The sequence below is a fragment of the Saccopteryx leptura genome, chromosome 2 (assembly GCF_036850995.1).
Source record: "Saccopteryx leptura isolate mSacLep1 chromosome 2, mSacLep1_pri_phased_curated, whole genome shotgun sequence".
Classification (NCBI taxonomy): Eukaryota; Metazoa; Chordata; class Mammalia; order Chiroptera; family Emballonuridae; genus Saccopteryx; species Saccopteryx leptura.
This window is the reverse complement of record NC_089504.1, coordinates 145,298,536-145,322,900: the sequence shown is the minus strand read 5'-3', so window position 1 is coordinate 145,322,900 and position 24,365 is coordinate 145,298,536. Positions and strand designations below refer to the sequence as shown.

General features: G+C 41.8%; 1 protein-coding gene across 4 annotated transcripts in view; it reads right to left on the bottom strand.

The window, feature by feature from the left end:
* Positions 1-18,696, bottom strand: part of TMEM117 (transmembrane protein 117) — a 512,620-nt gene extending 493,924 nt beyond the window's left edge. The window contains exons 1-2 of one of the 4 annotated variants that reach the window (XM_066369004.1): positions 18,389-18,696; positions 5,690-5,997 (exon numbers count right to left, since the gene is read on the bottom strand). In XM_066369004.1, the coding sequence (XP_066225101.1) occupies positions 5,690-5,966 (277 nt within the window). In that variant the 5' untranslated portion in view covers positions 5,967-5,997; positions 18,389-18,696. Of the gene's footprint in view, positions 1-5,689; positions 5,998-18,059; positions 18,361-18,388 lie in introns of those variants that run through there. The other 3 variants (XM_066369006.1, XM_066369005.1, XM_066369008.1) reach the window with 3 other exon arrangements.
* Between the last annotated feature and the right edge of the window lie 5,669 nt (positions 18,697-24,365).

Sequence of the window (24,365 nt, the reverse complement as noted above, 5' to 3'; positions counted from 1 at the left end):
TGGCATTTTATTCAATATTTCTATTTGGCATTTCATAAGAGAATGACAAAAAAAAACTAAATGATCTCACAAAATGATTCTGATTATTTTCTAAACCACTTCCATTTCTATAACAAGAATTTCTGTGCTTGTAATTAACAATCCCCTTCTCTCAACATATATACACCATTATCACTGTAACCTACCACAAGCTTACATCTACAAATTATTAAAGGTTTGAATATGACTTTTTAAAATGAACTATGTATAAGTGCTAATTATTTGGAAACAAAGGTGAAAACATTTATCACTTCCAAGCCAATAAGAACAATGCATATGCTTGCATTAAATTTTGGATTCTTTTCCAAAATGTTGCATGGCTGTCAGTTCCAAAATACCCTGGTGGACTTGATGTTACTCTCTTGGGTGCATGTGGACACAAGTGGAAGCCGGAAGGGAAGACCACAGACAGAGGAAGTTAAAGAAAGCATCCCAGGAGGCATAAAACTTGAACTTGGATGTGAAAGAACATGAGAAGTTAGCCAACTTACCAAGGAAAGGGTGAGCAGGACAGGTGTGGGGCGGCACAAGTGCAAAGGCACAGCCATGAGAGACCATGAGAGACTGTTTTGGGGGACCAGGGTCTCTCCCCTTGTCCTTTCTAGGGTCACTATTTCTACCCGTGTCCTAAGTCACAGACCAAAGAAATGCTGTCTTTCTTCTATATCTTTATCTACACTTCAGTCCGGCTTCTTCCCCACAGGTTAGAGAGCCAACAAATAATTCTGCACAGTGTAGACCGTCAAGAGACCAGGTCTAAAGTCAGGCAGGAGTAGATCATAATAAGCTTTGGATTTCAATCAAAGGCATTTAAAACTTTATTCTGTAAGTGACAGGAGACATTTAGCCACGTAGAAAAATTATTTCAGTAGCAAAATCCAGAATAAATTGTGGAGAGATTACAAGCAAACGATTAAGGGTTTGTGAATGAAGGAAGAAAGAACAGCTGTAAGGAAGATGAAATGACACAAAAGGAGAGCACAAGATTCAAGTTCATTAGAAAGTTCAATCAGGAGTCTAGTTATCCACTTCCCATCAAAACTGGCAGAAGGTTATCATTCCTTCTCTAATACCCCATATAATTGCATAGATTTTTAGTGAAAAGAAAAAAAGAAGGAAACTATCATATTGCCAAATAGAAGTGATAAAGTTGAGCACATTATAGACTCTTTCTTATAGTAAGCAAAAATATATACATAGATACATAAAAAGATACTCTTGCACTATTTTAAAATCATCTGTACTCAGCTTACCACTTGAAATCTAGAGTGACTTTCCAGGGTTAAATTATTTATACTAACAGGAGAATTAAAAACTAAGAAATTACTAAAATATGATTTCAGTATGAGAGATAAAACTGTAGTGGAAGGCCTTGGCCGGTTAGCTCAGTGGCAGAGCGCCGGCCTGGCGTGCGGGAGTCCCAGGTTCGATTCCCGGCCAGGGCACACAGGAGAAGCACCCATCTGCTTTTCCACCCCTCCCCCTCTCTTTCCTCTCTATCTCTCTCTTCCCCTCCCACAACCAAGGCTCCATTGGAGCAAAGTTGGCCTGGGCGCTGAGGATGGCTCTGTGGCCTTTGCCTCAGGCACTAGATTGGCTCTGATTGCGGCAGAGTGATGCCCCAGATGCGCAGAGCATCGCCCCCTGGTGGGCATGCTGGGTGGATCCCGGTCGGGCGCATGCGGGAGTCTGACTGCCTCCCCGTTTCCAACTTCAGAAAAATACAAAACAACAACAACAACAACAACAAAAAACCTGTAATGGAATAACTTAATAAAATGCAGCAATTATACAACCAAATGATCTGCCCCTATTATTAATACCATAACTTTGACGGTATGATTCTCAATCTTTCATATAGGCAGAAAGCTTTTCTCCAAACTGGGTATTTTGGTCTAAGTTTGCCTTAAATTTCTACACTGAGCAAATTTCCTGAATGGGCTACAAACATATCCAGTCATTGCTTGTAATGGATATCTACTGTTTTGTCTGCCCAGCACATGTCTCTCCACTCGTTTTTGGAAACTAACCCACCCTCACATTTAACCTCTTCTACCCATGTTTACTAGGCAGGATACCATGTTGGTTCAGTGCTTGGTGAATGGCCAAACTAACACCCAGTTCCTAAATATCCTCTGTATCAATGACATCTCTCTCCACTCTACTTTAGCACCTACTCTCTAAAGACTACACCAGTGGTTCTCAAAGCATGCGCCAGGGTGTACTGGCGCGCCCTAGAAGATTTCCAGGTGCACCTATGGTATTCCAGAGAAATATGTGCCTGTTGGGGACCAAAAAACCAAAAGGGTTTTTGGAGTTTAGATTTTTGGGGGACAGAGGTGTGGGGAATTGGCTGTAAACTGATAGTCTGCCCAACCCCCCACCTCACTTGCCTGATTAGGTTGCAAAAGGCTGTTAAGCTGTGGTGCTGGATTGTTTTCACTACCCCTCATATTCCCTGGAAAGAGGGAGGCAAGTTTCTTCTATCCTTTGTTTGGTGTAAAGTTAAGATGATATGTATGGTGGGGGTTTTGGATTAATGGTTAAACATAAGGAATTGTCTCTTGAAGCCTTTTGGATTTCTAGAAAAGAAGAATATGTGGCAATATCTAAAAAACCTTTGAACATTTTACTACAATTTTCAACATCCTATTTATTTGAATTAGGATTTTCTACCCTCAACAAAAAAGTAAAAAGAGAGGAATTCTTCAATGTATTGATGAGGAAATGAGAGTTTGCCTTTCAAATATATGCCCAAACATTGAAGAAATCTCTAGGATACATCAGGCTAAAAAAACTTAACACATTCATGCCAGGACCTGCTGAATTTACTAAATCTTACTAAGAATGTATCTATATAGCCTGACCAGGCAGTGGCTCAGTGGATAGAGCGTCGAACTGGGACGCAGAAGACCCAGGTTCAAGACCCCGAGGTCGCCAGCTTGAGCATGGGCTCATCTAGTTTGAGCAAGGCTCACCAGCTTGAGCCCAAGGTTGCTGGCTTGAGCAAGGAGTTACTCAGTCTGCTGGAGCCCCCCAGTCAAGGCATATGTGAGAAAACAATCAATGAACAACTAAGGTGCCGCAGTGAAGAATTGATGCTTCTCATCTCTTTCCCTTCCTGTCTGTCCCTATCTGTCCCTCTCTCTGACTCTCTCTGCCTCTGTCACAAAAAAATGTATCTATATATATAAAAAGATAACTTTTTTGTTGTTTTTTAATTTTTTAACCCCTCTTTTTTATGAATTCTAAAAAGCATAACTCAAAAAATGTAACATAAAAATGTTTTTTAATGTCAGAATAAATTTAATTTTGTCATCTTTATTTTGTTTAATTATCATAAAAGCACACTTGGACTTTATATTTTTTTCTTTAATATTTGACTGAATTATTATGACATATTTCTCAGAAATCTGTATATAGTGTGCCTACAATTATTTGTAGGATTTTAAATGCGCCTCAACTTCAAAAAGTTTGGGAACCACTGGCCTACACCCTAGTTAGGAATCACCACAAAGAATGGCTGTTAATTCTGTTAAAACTTATCTAACCACACCCATCAGTCCTTTCCCTTTTCTTAAGCTCATTTCACCTGTTCAGTTTCATCCAAACCTCAGGCCCTTGGCCCACTCCTCCCAGACCATCATCTTCCCCACCTGCTCTCCATGTCCAGCCAAAACCTCCTATTAATCAAATCAATAACTTTTTTATTAGACTCCTCCATTTATGTTCCATCCTTTTTTTCCAATACAGCAAAACTGAGCTATCCTCACCCAGATAAATCATTCTCAAATTCTGTTCCAGGTGACTGAGCTCTCACAGAGAAAACTGTTCAACAATGCATATTTACAAATTTATAGCAGCTAACCTCAACATCTCTCAGTAATAATCAGTAACTCTTTCATTTTTCCCTACCCCGTTTGCTTCCACATGCCCTTGGATCACTGTTCCAAACCTTGACCACTTTCTTAAATTCGTTGTGTCATATCCAGCCTCTCCGTCTTTATCATTAGCCCTTCCTTCTTCATAGTGAAATAGAGATCACCAGATGGCAGCACCATTACCCCTGAGCTCCTCCACATCAAACATACCTATGAGAGAGCCAGCCTTTACCTCATTGAGGACTATTTCTGAGGAGCAGGGGTCTCACTTCTGTCCTTAAGGCCACTACTTCTACCTGTGTTCTAAGTCACAGAGTAAAGAAACCTTCAGAGATGCTTTCTTTTATATCTTCAAGTGCACTTCAATCTAGCTCCTTCCCTGACAACAACAAAGAGAGCAATCAATCTCACTCCTCAAATAAATTCTCCACCACCAACAACGATGACAACAAACATCTACCCTTGGTCCTTCCATTTTTAGCTACTTCCCATTTTCTTCTTCCATTTCCTCACCAAGCTCCTTGAAACTATGTACATATATAATAAATATAAAATATGTACATTTTATATATTTATGTAATAGAACCAGATGGCAATAGTTTGAGGAGAAAGTAGAGAGTAAAAGGAATATATGTTTAATATTATGTATCTGTATATGTGCATGTGTACATATATAGCTTTTTTGTTCATTCCTTAAAACACTGCCATCTGTTTCTAACCAAACTTCTATATTGAAAATACCCACAATAAGTCATCTATGATCTTATAATTGCTAAATTCAAAGTTCTATTATCAAGTCCTCTTCCTAATTGACCCAGCAGCATTTAAAACTTTCTTATTCATAGTACCTACCACCTCTTTGCATAGTATAATTTTACTTGCTTAGTGTCTTTCTCCTGTAGGATGTAAATTTTCATGTGGGCAGAGATCTTATCTGTTTGATTCACAATCTAGAATAGTGTCTGGATGTAACAAGTCATCAGTGAATATTTGTTGGATAAATATCACCCACCTCTTGGCCAACACCAGTTAGGTCAGAGGTGAAAACCATACCCAAACTGGTTAGCTCCAGCCTCTTCCCTGAACGTTTAAACATGGGATCAAGAGAGTAAAGCGAGCCTTTCTGTGTGATACAAAATGATCTTCAACGTGCACATGGAGAATAAAGCAGACATGAGAGAGGAGTCAAGACAAAGAATATCCTGATAAAATTCAAGCCCCTGGTTCCATTAATCCCAGTAATTAAAGTCAAGTCTATCCTTGGTCTCTGTGCAAGATCCCAAAATCCTTAACAGTAAGGTACAGTATCTTATTATCTTAAACTAATATAGTCTCTTTTTTTTCTGTTGATTACTACCAAGGGGTTTCTTACTAATATATTGCTCTGTGTGGTTGAATAAGCTCAAAATAAACACCCTAAAGCCAATTTTGATCTATTTATAATATCACACTTATGTAATATTTATGAGGAAAGGGTTATTTTCATCTATTCCCTAAATAAGATTACACATACATTCATTTTTCTCTAAAGCCATTTTTTGAAATGAAGTCTGGTATTAATTTTACCTCATGCTAATTTTCCTTAGGTCATAGCAAAATAAACTTTAAACAGAGAATAGTTGAAGAACCTAGCTACAACAGTGTATAACAAATTAAGGCTGGAGGGAAAACTGAAATGCATCTTAACCTTTGCAGTTAGAAATAACAAAGCTCTATTTTGGAGAATAGAAATGAAATGATTATCAATTTTATATTCCATGGGCACTTACCAAACAAACGCTGGTGGAACAGAAATTTGCCAGCTATTAATCCAGTGAGAATGGCGAGTAGCCATAGAAGCACCTTCAGGATCCTCCAGCCAACTCCTCTAGGGTATTTATTTGTTACAAATGAAAAACAGTTTCCAACAACAATAACATTGGCTTCTGTTTGGCTATGAGAAACTGGGTCCTCCGCAAATATTAAGAAGTTAAAGAAGATCACCAAGTAAGCCACAATCATGCGAGACCAGGGGTGCTGGAAATAATATCGAAAGTCTTTACCCATCCTTCAAAACTTTAGTTCCGTCGTAGCGTACCTGTATGAGAAAAGATACATAGGGTTAGAGCAAAAACCAAAGTCTCCCTCTTCCTACTCTCTGTTCAGATGTATAACAGCTCAATAAAAATTTATTCAAAAATGCTCAACATCAGTAATTATTAGAGAAATGCAAATTAAAACCACAATGAGATATCACCTCACACCAGTCAGAATGGTGCTCATTAACAAAACAACACAGAATAAGTGCTGGTGAGAATGTGGAGAAAAGAGAACCCTCCTGCACTGCTGGTGGAAATGCAGACTGGTGCAGCCACTGTGGAAAACAGTATGGAGATTCCTCAAGAAATTAAAAATCAAACTGCCTTTTGACCCAGCTATACCACTTTTAGGAATATACCCCAAGAACATCATAGCACTGTTTGAAAAGAAGAAATGCACCCCCATGTTTATGGCAGCATTGTTCACAATAGTGCAGATCTGGAAACAGCCCAAGTGTCCGTCAGTGGACAAGTGGATTAAAAAGCTTTGGTACATATATACAATGGAATACTACTCAGCCATAAGAAATGATGACATCGGATCACATGGATGAACCTTGATAACATTATTCTGAGTGAAATAAGTAAATCAGAAAAAACTAAGAAATATATGATTCCATACATAGGTGGGACATAAAAATGAGACTCAGAGACATGGATAAGAGTATGGGGGTTACGGGCTGGGGGGGGAGAGGGAGGGGGTTGGGGGAGGGGAGGGGCACAAAGAAAACCAGTTAGAAGGTGACGGAAGACAATGGGACTTTGGGTGATGGGAATGCAGCATTATCAAATGTCCAAATAACCTAGAGATGTTTTCTCTGAACATATATACCCTGATTTATCAATGTCACCCCATTAAAATTAATTTTTTAAAAAATAAAGCAAAAACAAAAGATTATTCAGAAAAGATGATACCTGTTCCTACTTACACCACCATGACAAGTCTGAGATTGAGGGACATACGGTAAATAGTGTCCCTTCTCCATGAACTAATAATAGCTATGGTCACTGGTAGATTTAGGAAAGAAGAATGAAAGAGCAAGGGGACTGGTGGGGACAGACATGAGAGGGCAGAACACAGTCTAAAAATGCGACAGTGACTGAGATGACACGTGGCAGTCACCTCAGGAAGAAATGCAGAGCAAGGAAAAAACAAGGCAATACTTTTCTTTTCCTGATATTATATTTGTTACAATTATAATCCAGACTCATTTAAAAATTAAAGCAATGTAGAAGTTAAGTGAGCACATATTCCTCTGCCCGACACCCTCTCTTCAGAGTTAAGACCCCTGCATAAGTTGGTGGGTTTACTTTCAGATCCTTCTCTAAACACTGAAAAATGTACCTGTGTGTGGACATTTATAAAAATGTTCAGTCTAGTTGTCAATTTCAACACCGTCAAGTTTATGGAACAGCTAAGTGTATGGATGAATAGTTACACCCAGGAGGGATTGGGCAATGCTGATTATAAGAAGGAATGAGGAGAAAGGAGATTTCAAGGAAAAGTAGATACCCAAATTGAAGGCTGAAAAATTACAGTAGGAGGATTTTTTTCTCCCCAAGTGACAAAGGCAAGGATGTTCAGTCTAGGCATATGCAAAGGCACAGAGGCAATGCAAAACAGATACCATGCCTGCAGCAGTGGGTCCTAACCTGGATGTGCATTGGGAATACAGAAGCTTTCTGAAAATGCTGCTGTCCAGACCCCACCTCAAACTCCCACTCAGCTCCTCTCTCTCACCTCTGGGAGCCAGCCTGCACGTAAAGAACACATTAAGCCTGCCAAGCTTTACTAGGGCTGCGACTTGAGTGACTTAAGTCTAACTCTGGGTGCCGTGGACCAGTGCAGTTAGTAATTCTGGGTCTGGGTCTTGAGGGAGAACAGTGCAGAGTTAAGAAAACAGACTCATTAAGAAAAAAGGACGGAATAGGGAGGCCTCTTCAATGCTGATGGCAATATCTGAGTGCCCCATAGCCCCAGTTTGCTTTATTACATAGCCATATGCAAATCAAGGAAGTCCTTGATACAAAGTTACACATCTGCGGCATAAACAGGAATCCCCCCTACCTTGCATAAGCGAAATCAACCAACATCTGAACAAACAAAGAGTAAGAGGAAGGGCACGTAAATTGCTTCCAGCAACTTAAGCAAGCAAGTGAAGTGGGTGCAAATACTCAGCATCATAGCCAATATGGAGGTGGAGGGGGGAGAACCTAGCCTTTTGCTAAACCTAGTATTTACAAAGGCTTTTTGCACCTTGCAGTCTACAACATCTGGAATCAGTTCTGGTAAGCCTGTTTGGTGCTCAGACTAAGTTATAGCTTTCTTTTTAAAAAAAAATAATAATAAAGCTGAATAAATCTCATATCAAAATAATAATAAAGGCAAAGTTTCACCACCATCTGCCAATTCTTTTTTTTCTTCTTTCTCAATTTATTTAGAACTGGAAGAGAAAAGAGGGACTCTTACAAAGTCTACAATAATTGACATCCAGGCTCAATGTCGGGTGTCTGCACGCATTATTTCATTTTTGTCATAACAACCCTCTGAAATACTGTCATCGCTTCATTTCCAAGCAGGGAACTGATGCTCTCACAGATTATATAACTTGCCCAAAGTCATCCAACTGGAGAGTTCTGATTTGAGCCTCTGAGGTCAGAGCCCAGGACCTGATCTCCAGCCCTTGCCAGCAGCCGACCAGCTCCAGGTGTTTTCCTGGCCTGATGGGGCAGACCCAGGGCCCAGCCCCAGGGACATCATCCCTTAAATGCCTTCTGGGGATCCATTCTCCTCTAGAGATGATTATATTAACTCTGTAATACATACTTCTATAGCACAGGAGAAAATATATGTATAATTGATATGTAGGTAAATACATATATGGCTAAAAATACAAAGATCAAGCCAAAAGCCTAAAGTAACTCTAAGTTAATGGAAGATCTGAGAATAGGCTCTAAGGCTCTCAAATCCCAATCCAATATTCTAGGCTGATGAATGTCAATTAAACCACAATTTAAGTTAATGAAGACTTAAGTACTTTAGAAAGACCACATAAACACACAAAAGGACTGACCATAAAATTCAGCAAAACAGTCACCGTGCAGTGGGTTTACAAACCTTTTAAGTAATTTCAAGTCCTTTGTGATCTGTGTGAATACTCTGAAATATCAACTGTCCCCTGGAGCTGCGGCTCGGACGCTTAGAAATAGGAACTATCACAAGTTTCTTTCTTTCCTTTTTTATTTTTATGTGTGGTTCATCACACCGTACAGCAATACAGACCTGTCTGGTTCTCACACCAAAAAAAGAGCAGAGAAAGCAATGAAGAACAACAGTGAACATCATGTGTTTTCATGGCATTCAATATGCAAGGATGCCGAAATGGGTCAACTGCCAATTCCATGCAACACCTTTGGAAAAGTCCAGAGATGACCACCACAAGAGAACACACAGCAATCATCTCAAAGCCAATAGTCTTGAAGCAAAAGTGATTCCTACATGCCATCAGAAATGGACAGGGTAATCATTTATGAGGATTCTCTGTTGCTTCTCTCACAGGTGAGGAATTCTATTGCAGTTGCACCAACACCTCCCCTCCTCATACCTACACGCAAGCAAGGCAGCAGAATATGGAACACTGACTGAATACACATGACCTTGATCCTTGTTTAAATAAGCGCTTTGTGCAGGGCTGGCATATACTTATTTTATTGTTGTTTTTAACTTCAAAATGTTGCTTTGGGTGCAATGTAATGTAGACATGGCCCAAGTTGAATTAGAACATTCTAAAAAAAAATGTTGGAAACAGCTGTTTCTCTCTGGCATTCATATTGTTTCAAGAGCAAGAACTATCATATTGAGCTATAGTAGTACACTAGTACAGATTTTAATGCCTACCATGATGCTACTATCATGCCATGTTACAAATGAGGAAACAATGGCTCAGATATCCAGGAAGTGGAAGAGCCAGTATTTGAATTCAAATTCATTCCTAGCCCTTGGTTTTTCTAATATACCTCAAAGCTAGAAGTGCTTCTTCCCATAAGATATTTCCCATCACATTTACAGTTTATTCTTAATTTCCACTAACAGGTTCAGTGACTTAGATACCAGCCAAATGAACAGGGCCCTGTTATTGATCTTTTGCTCTTTTTATTTTATACAAAATATGGCTGATATTTATTCATTGCCTTGCACTCCAAAGCTGGAGTGATGTCTTCTGGGGACTGGGAATGGGGAATCCCAAATTTCAAAACCTGCATAACTTGAATAAAACTTCTGTTGATTCCCACTTCCGGATTTCATATATAAGGTTGCCAAAAGTTTGCCTAGTCATCTCAGCCCTGTTTTCTAGTTCCTCGGGTATCTGATATCCAGAACTCTAAAACTTCATTCACTGCTGTGGCTTACATACAGCATCTTTATGGTCAACACAATCACTTGGTGACTCTAATGTTAATAATCCAGGACTGGGGTTGTTCAAGCTGACTATGTGGCACCATGCATGTAGTCAGCAACCCTTTATACATGTTTTTAAATTCAATTCTGCAACCATGGATGAGCTCTTAATTAAATGTGTTTTTATCTTGGCTCTTAGCATAGCATAGAGAAGTAATCTGTAAAAGTGTTCATCTTCCTCACTAGATCATCAAGGCCTCAGGGAGGGGGCTGTTTACTTCCAGGGCACAGCAGAGGGCTGTGGATCCCCAGACTGTGGCCCCCTGAGGCCATTTATCCGGCCCCCGCCACACTTCCAGAAGGGGCACCTCTTTCATTGGTGGTCAGTGAGAGGAGCATTGTTCCCATTGAAATACTAGTAAGTTTGTTGATTTAAATTTACTTGTTTATTTTAAATATTGTATTTGTTCCCATTTTGTTTTTTTAGTTTAAAATAAGATATGTGCAGTGTGCATAGGGATTTGTTCATAGTTTTTTTTATATATAGTCTGGCCCTCCAACGGTCTAAGGCAGTGATTTTCAACCTTTTTTTTTCAGGGCACAAACACATACTAATTACTAAGGTCAGTGCCCCTGACTAAATACAACCATTTTCATCTCATGGCACAAATAAATTAGTTACTAAAGAAGAGGTCAGGGCCCCTTTTTCTTTAGTAATTAGTTTATGAGTACGTGAGAAACAAAGGTTGAAAATCACTGGTCTAAGGGACAGTGAACTGGCCCCTTTGTAAAAAGTTTGGGGACCCCTGGTCTAGCCCATAGTAGGCTACCCATAAACACCTACCGGATGAGCTGAGTGGTGCAACGCAAAGGAGAAGCCCCTCCTTGTTTAGATGAGATGAGAAGGAGGCAGAGAAACCTGCCATTAGCTTCCATTAAGGGCAGAGAAGAGCAGGGGAGCCTCAAGACGGCACTGATGCCAGTAACAGCAGTGATGTGTCCCCACCCAACACCATCTCCCTTTAACACCAAGCTCTGCAATATCATCACTATTACTGAGGCCGACATTTATCGAGTACTTACCACATACCAGGCATTATGCTCATGAGCTTTACCAACACCTCATTTAAATTTCTTAGCAGCCCAAGAAAGAAAAAACTACATTATTCTACAACTGTTGAAACCAAAACTTAAGAGTTCAGTAACTTGTACCAAAGAACAAAATGGATCTGTGTCAGAGCTGGGATTCAAACTCATACCACCTGGTTTCAACACTCTACGCCAGGGGTCCCCAAACTTTTTACACAGGGGGCCAGTTCACTGTCCCTCAGACGTTGGAGGGCCACCACATACAGTGCTCCTCTCACTGACCACCAATGCAAGATGTGCCCCTTCCAGAAGTGCAGCGGGGGGGGGCCAGATGCCTTACTCACATCAAGACATAAATTCTAAAATCTTACCCTTTACATACTGGTTTAAAAGTTCTTAGTAATAAAACTGTCCAATATAAGATTCACAGTACTTCTAGGATGAATGAACCTACTATTACTATTCAAAAGGACCGTGGCAGCCTGGCCAGAAAGAACTAGAACCATGTGACTGACAGGATTGCTCAAATTTTTTTATCTTCTTTGAGCATCAGTGTTAAGTAGTTGAGCTGGTCTGACCATCCTTTGATCCTGTATCACTGACGTTCACTCTGTGATTTTACAGCAATGTTTATAGAAAACACTGCATCTCTGAGAACTAGACCAACCCCCACCATGATAACTAATGATATCATTAGGAACATGCCACTAGGAATACATAATAGTAGTGACAAAGATATTGGAAATTGGTAACAAGCTCAAACTTGATATACTATTTGATAATCCACAGACCTTCAGATATGGTTTCCAACTCTAAAGGTTCTAATATTTATATTTGATCTTAGAAATGCCACATATCTTTCTACAAGCCAGAAGTTCACCTAGTACTACAGGCTAAGAATGTACAGGAATTCAAAGGAAAATGGGCAAAAGGTGTGAACACTGAGGTTGGGAAGATACTTTGAACAAAGGCACAGGAGAGAGAGAGCCAGGGACTGGCAGAGAGATGTATCAATAGTTCTGTGTGGCTGGAACAGAGAGTGCTTGGGGGTATCTTATGAGAGTAAAGGATAATTTGGGGCCACCTGAGGAAGATTATATGAAAGTGTTGTTTCACATTTTACTTAGTAGAAATAGGGGATAAAAGGTTTCAGAGCAGAAGAGTGTTACAATTAATTGGAACCGGGTTTGGGGAAGATTCTCTGTCAACTTGGAAAATGACCAGTTGGTATGTGGCACGATGAAAGTGGGGAGACCAATTTAGAGACAACTCCAACAGTTTAAGTAAAAAATGATCAGATACCAGACGAAGGCAACATCAATGCCCTAACAATTATTGCAATAATTTGTTTCATTGAACCAAAGTACCAGGCCTTCCTTCCTTATGAGAGTCTTGACAAATAAATGAAAACACTAAAGGTCTTCAGGAGTGTGAATGTCATGTTTCTCAACAGAGACCCTGGCTCAGGCAAAGGGTTTTTTCTTTTTTGTTTTTTGTTTTGTGGTGTTTTTTTGCACAATGACAAGTATGATCAAGATAGAGTGTATCACTTAGATTAAAAATATTTAAGGATGTGTATGGAAAAGTCCCTCATGGCCCTGGCCGGTTGGCTCAGCGGTAGAGTGTCGGCCTGGCGTCCGGGGGACCCGGGTTCGATTCCCGGCCAGGGCACATAGGAGAAGCGCCCATTTGCTTCTCCACCCCCCCCTCCTTCCTCTCTGTCTCTCTCTTCCCCTCCCGCAGCCGAGGCTCCATTGGAGCAAAGATGGCCCGGGCGCTGGGGATGGCTCCTTGCCTCTGCCCCAGGCGCTCGAGTGGCTCTGGTCGTGGCAGAGCATCGTCCCCTGGTGGGCAGAGCATCGTCCCCTGGTGGGCAGAGCATCGCCCCTGGTGGGCGTGCCGGGTGGATCCTGGTCGGGCGCATGCAGGAGTCTGTCTGACTGTCTCCCCGTTTCCAGCTTCAGAAAAATACAAAAAAAAAAAAAAAAAAAGAAAAGTCCCTCATGGACTAATGAAATCTGCTATATAAAAGACACATTATTACTAGTCAAGTAACCATACCCAAAGCACCATCCTAATGTAGTATCTTAGCATTGGGTAATAATAACCAGATAACAAGAACAGAGCATTATCACTGTAGAGCTCTATTAAAGGATAAAATTAAAATCTTTCCAAATTTCTTGAAGCTCTTTGGGATTTATGACTGAAAATTCATCTGTAAGCCCTCCTGGCTCTTATTAAAGGGCTGTACTCTGTGCCTGCACTCTGCCAAAGTGTGAACATTATTTCAGAATCCTGAATCCAATTTTTTAAAAAAATAATGTTTAAAAAGACCTCCAGTACTTTACTTTTTATGGAACATACTTTGTGACGCATACAGCTATGTTTTAGACAGTTCTTGGCTATGTTAGTACTAGACAACATTAAAGGCTATTTTCGCCAATTACCTAGTTGTAGCTTTCTCCCAATATAGGTGTACTTCTTTGCAGATAACAGAACACTCTTAAAATCATTTCATTTAATCCCTAATATATAATCACTTTTAAAATCACATATTAAAAGGGAAAATGGAGCTTTTAAATTATTTAATATTATTTCCTTAAAAGGTAAATAATAGTGTACATTATATCACATTTTATCTTAGTGTTTTTAATGGCAAAATCACACCATTAGAATGCATTAGAATGATTCAAGGGAATTAGGAACATCTGTTTTGCAGACAGCCACCTAATGTGGTGGGAGGAATATGGTCCAACTCTGCCTGACTCGGCTACTCACTAGCTCTGTGACCTTGGGCAAATCTCTAGCCTCTCTGAGATTCTATTTCTTCACCAGTAAAATCCTAATAAAAGTACTTTCTTCATAGAGTTGTAGCAAAGACCAAAGGAGATTTCATCTGTAAAGAATCTCGTCCCTTCCAGCTATGTCCTACCCTGAAGACCACTGTTAAAACACAAGTGACTCTTGGTCATTTCCATAAAAATGAGCATCAAAATAATATCAACTATATATTATATTTACTGAGTGATTATATATACTATTCTCAGTGTTAAAGAATTACTACAACTCTAGAAAGAATGACTATTATCCTTATTTTACAAATATGGGAACTGAGGCTCAGAAAGCTTAAGCTACCTGTCCAAAATCAGAGAGAAAGTGGTGGAGTCCAGATCTGTTAACTTCAGAATAACATCCATCATTCGTTTGTTCAATACATGCAGATTGCCTATTTGCGCCAGGTACAGGCCTATGTGTGAGGGTTACTAACAGACAGTTCCCGGTTGCCTTGCATGTTATAGTCTCATGTGGGAAACAGACATTAAGAGAAAAATTAAATACTATGTATTTTTTGAAGTTATCAGTTGATGGAGAAAAGCAGGAGAAAATTAATAGGGAGTATTAAGAGTAAGGGAAGTTGAAGAAGGCCTTATTATAAGGTGACATTTGAATAGAGATGTGAAAGGAGGGAGGGAAGCAGACATCTGGGGAAAGAGTGATCCAGACAGCGGGGACAACCAATCACAAAGGCCTGTGCTGATGCATGGTTAGTGCACATAAGGAGCAGCAAGGGGCAGGTATGACTGGATAGTGGGTGGGTGCAGGGAGTGGAAGGGGACAATCATGATCAGGCCTGGAGGCCACACTATGCACCTGGGCTCTCCTCTTGTGTGAGGCTGGAGGGCAGGAGAGTGACACAATGTGACTTAATGTCAGAAGAGCCACTCTGCCTGATGGTTGCAAATGTCTCTGCTCCTGGGTACATTTTTTTTTTTTTTTTTTTGTATTTTTCCGAAGCTGGAAACGGGGAGGCAGTCAGACAGACTCCCGCATGCGCCCGACTGGGATCCACCCAGCACGCCCACCAGGGGGCGATGCTCTGCCCATCTTGGGGCATCGCTCTGCCGCAATCAGAGCCATTCTAGCGCCTGAGGCAGAGGCCACAGAGCCATCCTCAGCGCCCAGGCAAACTTTGCTCCAATGGAGCCTTGGCTGCGGGAGGGGAAGAGAGAGACAGAGAGGAAGGAGAGGGGGAGGGGTGGAGAAGCAGATGGGCGCTTCTCCTGTGTGCCCTGGCCGGGAATCGAACCCGGGACTCCTGCATGCCAGGCCGATGCTCTACCACTGAGCCAACCGGCCAGGGCCTCCTGGGTACATTTGAAAGGAGGAGCTGACAAGATGAACTGAGGGACTGGATATGGACATGGCCTGGCAAAACCCAGAATGGAATTGCTAGTCCTTGAAATGGGGGATGCACTTTGTGAGATGAACACCCTTTAAGCAGATATAAAAAACATAATAATAACATTTGTGAGTGCTTTTTAATGTTTTGGGCTCTTGGCAAGCACTTTTCACGTATTGTCTCAATTAGTTCTTATACCAACCCTTTGGGTTTATGAGTGAAGAAATAGAGATTCAGAAAGGTTATAACCTGCCCGAGGTCAGACAGCTACCAACTTGCAAAAACAGGCAGCAATACCTCCACATGACCCAAGGCCAATAATCTTAATACTACTGTGCTCCCTGCACTGAGAAGTACAGACTACAAAATAAACTTACATTGGGAAGGAAGCAATAAGTACTAGGTGATAACTTACTCCTCTTAGGCACTCAATTATTATTTGCTAATGGATGAATAAAATAAATCATAAATGTATGGATGGTTGTATCTCAGACCAGCTTTGGGTGAGAAAAAGACAAAAATACTGAAAAATCCATTTCAGAGAGAATAGACGCTGGATAATGGGATGTTCAAGTATTTAAAAGAAGAAGTAGCAGAAGATAGAAAAACCAAACATAGATTTCCCAGGACCAGCCCTACAGTAAGGAGAGGGCTGAAAATACTGAATTGTTAGATGAAAAGGTAGGCATGAGGAGATGGCACATAGCAATTAACATAATACAAGTGCTTAATGCAGCTTTTAAAAAATACAAATATCAATAATAACGGTAGAGTCGGAACTTCCTACTTTTAGTCCAATACAAGAGACCACACAGCCTTTTAAATAAAAAGCAAAAGCAAACTTTTAAGTTAATCAATGAAACCACCATAAGTGGCTTTGCATAGATACAGATAGGATGGTATTTGTGGTACCCTAGCTAATTTGAAAGATTACATCCATAAATCACTGCCTAGACGTTCTGTTCACATTTTTTCAAACTTTAAGTGATTTTATTCCCTTGTTCTCATCCTGCAGTCCTTGGAATAACAAAGCACTGAACCAATAAAAGGTTTTTTAGGCCCTGGCCGGTTGGCTCATTGGTAGAGCGTTGGCCTGATGTGCAGAAATCCCAGGTTCGATTCCCGGCCAGGGCACACAGGAGAAGCGCCCATCTGCTTCTTCACCCCTCCCCCTCTCCTTCCTCTCTGTCTCTCTCTTCCCCTCCCACAGCCGAGGCTCCATTGGAGCAAAGATGGCCGGGCGCTGGGGATGGCTCCTTGGCCTCTGCCCCAGGCGCTAGAGTGGCTCTGGTCGCTACTGAGCAACGCCCTGGAGGGGCAGAGCATCACCCCCTGGTGGGCAGAGCATCGCCCCCTGGTGGGCGTGCTGGGTGTATCCCGGTCGGGCTCATGCTGAAGTCTGTCTGACTGTCTCTCCCCGTTTCCAGCTTCAGAGAAATACAAAAAATAATAATAATAATAAAAAGTTTTTTTAAAACAGAGAACCTGAAAGCAACATAGACCTGGGACTCTCTTCTAACAAAGACACTGCCAACTTTTCATTAATATTGCAAAATATTTAGGAGAGTATTCACATTATTAAGTTGAAAAATAATCAGTAATAAATTCTTTAAAAATGTTTAGACCTCCTTTTCAATGATACATTTATGATCATCTAAGCACAACTCCAAAGAAGATAAGAGCTAATGAATAAAATAGAATTCATTCGTATCTAAAATTATTTTTTAAATGACTGGCAGTTTAAAGAAGAAAATTAAATAAAACAGACAAGTACTTGTTTCTGATCACAGGGACCAGATGGAGGTGGAATGGAGGTGGGATGGAGGTGGAAAGTAAATACCTATGTCAAATGAGTTAGAAGGTTCACGGCAAAAACTCAATAGTTTACAACAATGAAAAACCAGTTTTTACAGGGATTCTACTATTCTTCATATTCCGTAAGTAAAAAGAACTTTTTTTCTGAAAAAACAAAACCCTGGAATCTTCCTAGAAGTCTTTTTCTGGGTTTCAGACAATTCATCTTTTATCATTACATTTATTCAACATTCTTTTACTCAAGAAATTCTTTGATTCATGAGACTTATATGCACATATAAATACCCAAATAAGCACGTGATGTTGACTACTACCATCGCGCGCACACATGCTCAGTTTACTGTGCCACACCACCTGGTAGAATGAATAATGGCAGCCAAAGTGTTACCACATGGGTCAAACACACTTGGGGGCCTGTGGTATTTTTGAAAATGGAAATGAACAAATAGCTTTATTTAGTGATGATCAAGTTAGTAAACACCCAAACACTCAAGTGCTGTTGCTGTTTAATGAGAATACCCATTACTGCAACCTGTTAATTTAATTAATCACTGATAGGGCTTCTACTCAATTCTTACCCTCGGAACTAGTGAATCGAGGAAAGTTCAAGGTCTGCTCTGGAGACGTCCCTTACCCGCCTGGAGCTCAGGAGTTGAGGGATACCCACCAAGAGCCTTCCCCCCAGGAGTCTCTTCTGCGCTCTCCCTCAAGGGCCGGCATGTCTGTTCCCTCCCAGACTCGTTACCCTGCGTCCCGCTCGCGGTCCGGGAAGGGGGGAGGAGAGGCACCGGGGGGTTCGGGCCGAGCTGCCGCCGCTTCCGCATTCGCGGGCAGGGACCTGGCGGCAGCGGGCTGCGGTCGGACCGCGCGGCACAGACGCGCGCCCGGCGCCGGGCCGCGTACTCACCCGATGGGACCGCGCGGGCTCAGGGCGCCCGCACACCGGGGACACGGTCGAGCACAGCCCTCCGCCGCGCCCGCGGCCTCGCTGGGAAGCGCGGCGAGACCGAGAGGCGGTGTCTCCGCCGCCGCTACTGTCACCGAGCTATAAATACCGGCTCGGCCCACAGCCGCCGCCGCCTACGCCGGGCGCCCTCCGCAAAGTCCGCCGGGCAGCGGGAGCGCGAGGGCTACGGCGCCGCGCGGGTGACCGCCGGGGCTCCAGCTGTGCGGCAGCCTCCGCAGCTGGAGGCATGGCCTCCCGCCGCCCGCGCCCTCCCGTGCCCTCCCCTCCCTGTCTACCGCCTGCGCGGCCGGCCCACTCCAGCCCCCGGGCCGTGCGCGCCGCGGAGAGCCTCCCGGGCCTGGCCCGCCACTGCGGAGCAGGCGGACGCGCGTGGGGGACAACTAAGGAACCCGGAGGGGCGGGGAAGGGGGGGCGGCCGGCTGGAGCCCTACGTGTCAGCGGCGGTCCTGTCTTCCTGGGGGAATCTGCCGATTTCGAAAACCCACCATCCTGCAGGGACCCAATGAGGTTCCCAGGTGGAATGTCCTCAGAGAGCTGCATACTTTCTGATGCAGCCTCCGGTCGCAAAGCATCCTTTCTGCTTTAGGCTGTTGGTGCTGTGGAGGGGCGGGGGTAAGGGTGGGAAGAGACAGAGCCTGTGAGGAGTATGAAAAGTCTAACACTTACTTTCCAGTCTGTCTAGTCTGAAACAAATATACAAATATGCATATTTATAAGGATATACACATTCACACACAGAAATGACATGTGTATATACATTATATATAAAACTACATATATTAGTATGTAATAGGCACACACATACACATATGTGCTATTTTTAACTTTTCCACAGCCTGAAGTTGTCAGGAGCCTCTCATGCTGTATGCTTAAATGATTCATCTACGGCTCGGGGGACACTTTGACCACATTTTGACCAATTCCCTTCTTAATGTAATCTCTTTCCCATCTTACATATCTTGGCCTTTGTTTCCTTCCATACCCAATGACAGCTGCTACCTCCATTTACCAGTCACTTATAATGAGTTATGAATGGGGAGTCAGCATACTGGTGGTCTGCGCTAATGAAAGTGATCACTAACCTATGTATCAAATGGGAAATGGGATAATTCACATATGCCTATGATAGCAAACTTATGAGAAAACTAGCCTTTCTCCTGGACTGGCAGCATGACTCCGAAATGGGCGTGGTAGCCTCCGGGAGAGCTGGGAGAAGTCAGCAGGTTTTACAGTGGATCAGAGAGAGCCATGGCTAAGACCTGCAGTGTAGCTCACTTGCCCAGGCATAGGCATAACTGGGTATTCACTGCCATACTTCTCATGAGTTTGACATCTTTTCTATTTTCTGGGAACAACCACATTTTTCTCCATTGTAGTCACAGTTGGTGATCATCTGAAGAAACTCTTAGCTTAGTAAGCTTTCAAAAGTTTTCTCAGAGTTATTTCCTAGACTCGCACTTTGTACATTTATCTATGACACTTCTTACATCTTGCTGTAGTTTATTGCAATGTTTATTTCTACCCCACTGAGCTATAAACTCTTTGAGGGCAGAGACTAAATCTTTCTCACCGTTGCATCCTCAACATTCAATGTAATGAGTTATAGTAATAGCTCAATAAATAGTAGATTAATCCTACAGAATAATCATTAGAGTCTACTGTGCTTTTATAATTATGATTAGGACTATTTTACAAAAAATTACTGCTTAACATGGTTTTCATGTGTTATTGTTCTTTATATCTGCATTTAAAACAAGGAGTCTTCAATCGGTTGAAACTAAAAAATATTAAAGCTTCATAAATAATGCAGCATAATAATGAGATCTGTGGTTTATTATCCTCCTTCTTCCTCCCCCCCCCCCAAAATCCAGAAGACATTTTTCCTATCATTGAAAGAAAGTCATTAAAACACATATTTCAAAAGCTAGTTGGGGTAAAAGTTATTGAGCAGCTTCTCTTCTGCCTACTTGAGAGATAGGACTCATTTCATTCACTGATCAATTGAATTACATGGGTGTTTAGAATGAATTCAGTTAATCAGAACTGAAATGTCTAGCTTCAGTTACATGGAACTTGATACCCTACTTTTGGATCCCTGTCTTCTTTACATATGATCTTGCTTCCTTTAATAATAATTTTAAGAATAAGCTTAACTGATGCTCACTATTTGCTCTTACTTGAGAGCTCTCATGGTTTAAAGAACATAGTTCTCCAGGAGCACTTCAAGGCAAAATATTGAAATGGGCACGTTTTTCTCCAATATCAGTGCTCCCTCTTTACCACTTTATCAAGAAGTGTGTGCTGCCTGACCAGGCGGTGGCGCAGTGGATAGAGCGTCGGACTGGGGTGCAGAGGACCCAGGTTCGAGACCCTGAGGTTGCCAACTTGAGCGCAGGCTCATCTGGTTTGAGCGAAGCTCACCAGCTTGGACCCAAGGTCGCTGGCTTGAGCAAGGGGTTACTCAGTCTGCTGAAGGCCCGCGGTAAAGGCACATATAAGAAAGCAATCAATGAACAACTAAGGTGTTGCAACGAAAAACTGATGATTGATGCTTCTCATCTCTCTCCATTCCTGTCTGTCTGTCCCTATCTATCCCTCTCTCTGACTCTCTCTGTTCTGACTCTCTCTGTCTCTGTAAAAAAAAAAAAAAAAAAAAAAAAGTGTGTGCTTCAGTGGCCAGCCAGGATCTACACCTTAGCCCTAAGGACCAGGAAGGACAGCCTTCCACATTTGATCTTTGTCACAATAATATGCAGTGATGAAAGATCAACTTTTTGAAGGCTTGTTGTATACCAAGCCCATTCCATCTATTAAAACATTTCATCTCTGCAATAGATCTGTGAGATAGATGCTATTAGTATTACCATATTTCCCCATGTATAAGACAAGCCCATGCATAAGACGCACCTTAATTGTGGGGCCTGCAATTTTTAAAGAATGTATTACATAAAGTTATTGAACTCAAGTTTTATTTATCATAAAATTCATACAACTTCTCATCACTGTCAAAACTCCCATCCATTAGCTTGTCTTCATCTGTGTCTGATGATAAATCACTGTCTTCAACAATGAGCGCAAAAACAAGCACGAAAAAGCAGGAAATGAAAGTTAAAAAAAAAAATCTACAACCGCCATATAAGATGCACCCAGTTTTTAGACCCTAAACTTTTTGAGGGGGGAGTGCGTTTTTTTCTTTTTTTCTTTTTTCTTCATTCATTTTTAGAGAGGAGAGAGAGGGGGAGAGAGAGAGAGACAGAGAGAGAGAAGGGGGGAGGAGCTGGAAGCATCAACTCCCATATGTGCCTTGACCAGGCAGGCCCAGGGTTTCAAACTGGCGACCTCAGCATTTCCAGGTCAAAGCTTTATCCACTGCGCCACCACAGGTCAGGCGGGAGTGCGTTTTATACATGAGTAAATATGGCACTTCCATGTTTACCTTTGAGGAAAGAGACACACAGAGACTGAGTAGTTTTTGCAAGTTGTCATGACTAACCAGAGTGATGGACTGAGGATCAGAAGCCAGGTAATGTAGTATGCCGGCCCACGTTTTAAAGCCCTTACTTTATTCTTCCTCCCCAAGTACCGGGAAAGGGATGTGGGTTTTACAGTCAGAAAACCTTGGTGTGAATTTTAAGTTCTGCCACTTAGGAGCTACAACTCTAAGCAATTACTATTATAAAATTAAAATAAAGAATCTCTAGATCTGCCTTTCTTCACCTATGAATGTGTGAGATGTTAGATCTACATGTGGACTTAGGGGTCCAAAGTAGATCATTTGGTCTGTTTAAGACTAGGATTTAGACTACCATTCTCCATATTCTCCAGTCTCCTTCCATCTCAGTCATTACAGCACAGATCTGTGAGGAGTTTTAAATGCCTTACTTAATGCATGGCAGGCACCTATATAGTGTTAGGTACATAATAGGTACTCAATAAAAGCCATTGCTCCTTCCTATCAAAACTTAATATTCTATGAAAACTTTCCTTAGGACCAAAATCTATTGGCCAAGCACACAGATGGTGATTGTTTACTCACAGAAATTAACCATTTCTCCAGTGTTGGCCAGCACTGTTTAAAAATGTTATAAAAATAAGTCAACAAATAAATAAAAATGGAATTGATAGAAGCCCAGTAATAAACCAAGATGGCAGAGCTTCAGATCTCCCACTTACCCCATCTATATTTTAATTTTAAAAGTTTTATTTTTTTTCTATACAGAAATTAGCTATAATTTTAGACACAGTGTCAGGGCAATGGTAGAAATAGTTTGAGCAACTCCCAATCATTCTATCCAACATCTCCAACATCCAACAGTCAATCCTGCAGACAGACTCAAAATGTGTCTTGTTAATACATAATTCCTTTAGAAAATCTGACCCACGAGTGTAAAAAGTAGAAATAACTACATAAGACAATGTTTTTCTGCTCATCTCACATACCTCAGTAAATTAATAATGCAGTTATACTATTAAAAAAAAGACAAGCTCAATATACATTTCAAAAATTGATGAAATTTTTTATTATGACCAAAATGTATCTTCTCTAAATGACCCTGCCAAAGCAAAAGGAAACAACAGCTGGAAGAGTCAATAATCTGTGCAAAGTCGATCCAGATATACTTGTATCAGTACTCTGATGGACGCCAGCAAAACTAGTTTTACCTTCCAATAGGCCAAGCAGGATGATGCGAATTGTACACGCCAAATACAAACAGCATAATTTCCTTAGTGCCAAAGAGACAAGAATAGCAATTTGAACACGATCCACAGTATTCTTCTGGTATTTAAAGGCCAGTGACTCTATTGACCAGGATTTTCCTTAACAGTCCTTACTGCAAATGTCCAGTCCTATTATGCCCAATGGACACTAACATATTTAAGGCCACATGTCCTGAATTTTGCTTGAAAAAGATGGTTGGCCCTGGCCGGTTGGCTCAGGGTTAGAGTGTCGGCCTGGCATGCAGAAGTCCCAGGTTCGATTCCTGGCCAGGGCACACAGGAGAGGCGCCCATCTGCTTCTCCACCCCTCCCCCTCTCCTTCCTCTCTGTCTCTCTCTTCCCCTCCCGCAGCCAAGGCTCCACTGGAGCAAAAGATGGCCCAGGCGCTAGGGATGGCTCCTTGGCCTCTGCCCCAGGCGCTAGAGTGGCTCTGGTCAAGACGGAGCGATGCTCCGGATGGGCAGAGCATCGCCCCCTGGTGGGCGTGCCGGGTGGATCCCGGTCGGGCGCATGTGGGAGTCTGTCTGACTGCCTCCCCGTTTCCAGCTTCAGAAAAATACAAAAAAAAAAAAAAAAAAAAAAAAGATGGTAAGATGGTCATTGCATGTCTACTGCTTGGAATACTAGAGTTGGTGGTCTGGAATCCTCATTCTGCCACTGGGTAGCAATGTGATATGAAGCAAATTAACCCCTCTGTACAGCATTAACATCTGCCTTACAGGTTGTAAAGTTATTAAATAATGTTACACTTTTAACATTTGTTCTGGTACATATTAAGTTTTTCATAAATGCTCTTTTTATTATCATTATTGTTCATTTCAGCTCTGCCCTGCTTATATTCTGCACGTCCCAGAGTTTCTTTTACTGAAGGACTGATTGACCAAGCCTTCATTTTACCTACAATGGCCGGGCAAAGGAATATTTCTGTACAGTTTTTTAAAGCAAAGGAGTCATGCAAACAGAGGGTGAGCTAGCTGTCATAGCAGAAGTAGAGCTGTCACCTGCCTGGTGGCCAGCATCCACTCTGACTCATACATGGACCTCTCCTGAAGTCTCTGTGTCAATGCAATAGTTCTGTCAAAAAGCCATTCCTCTTGTGATGACAGGGAAGGGCAACTGTCTCGCTGCTCCCTCCCTTCGGTCCCTTACCACCTCTTCTTGCCTTCCCCTCTGCCCCTCAGCCTCCTGCATACACAGA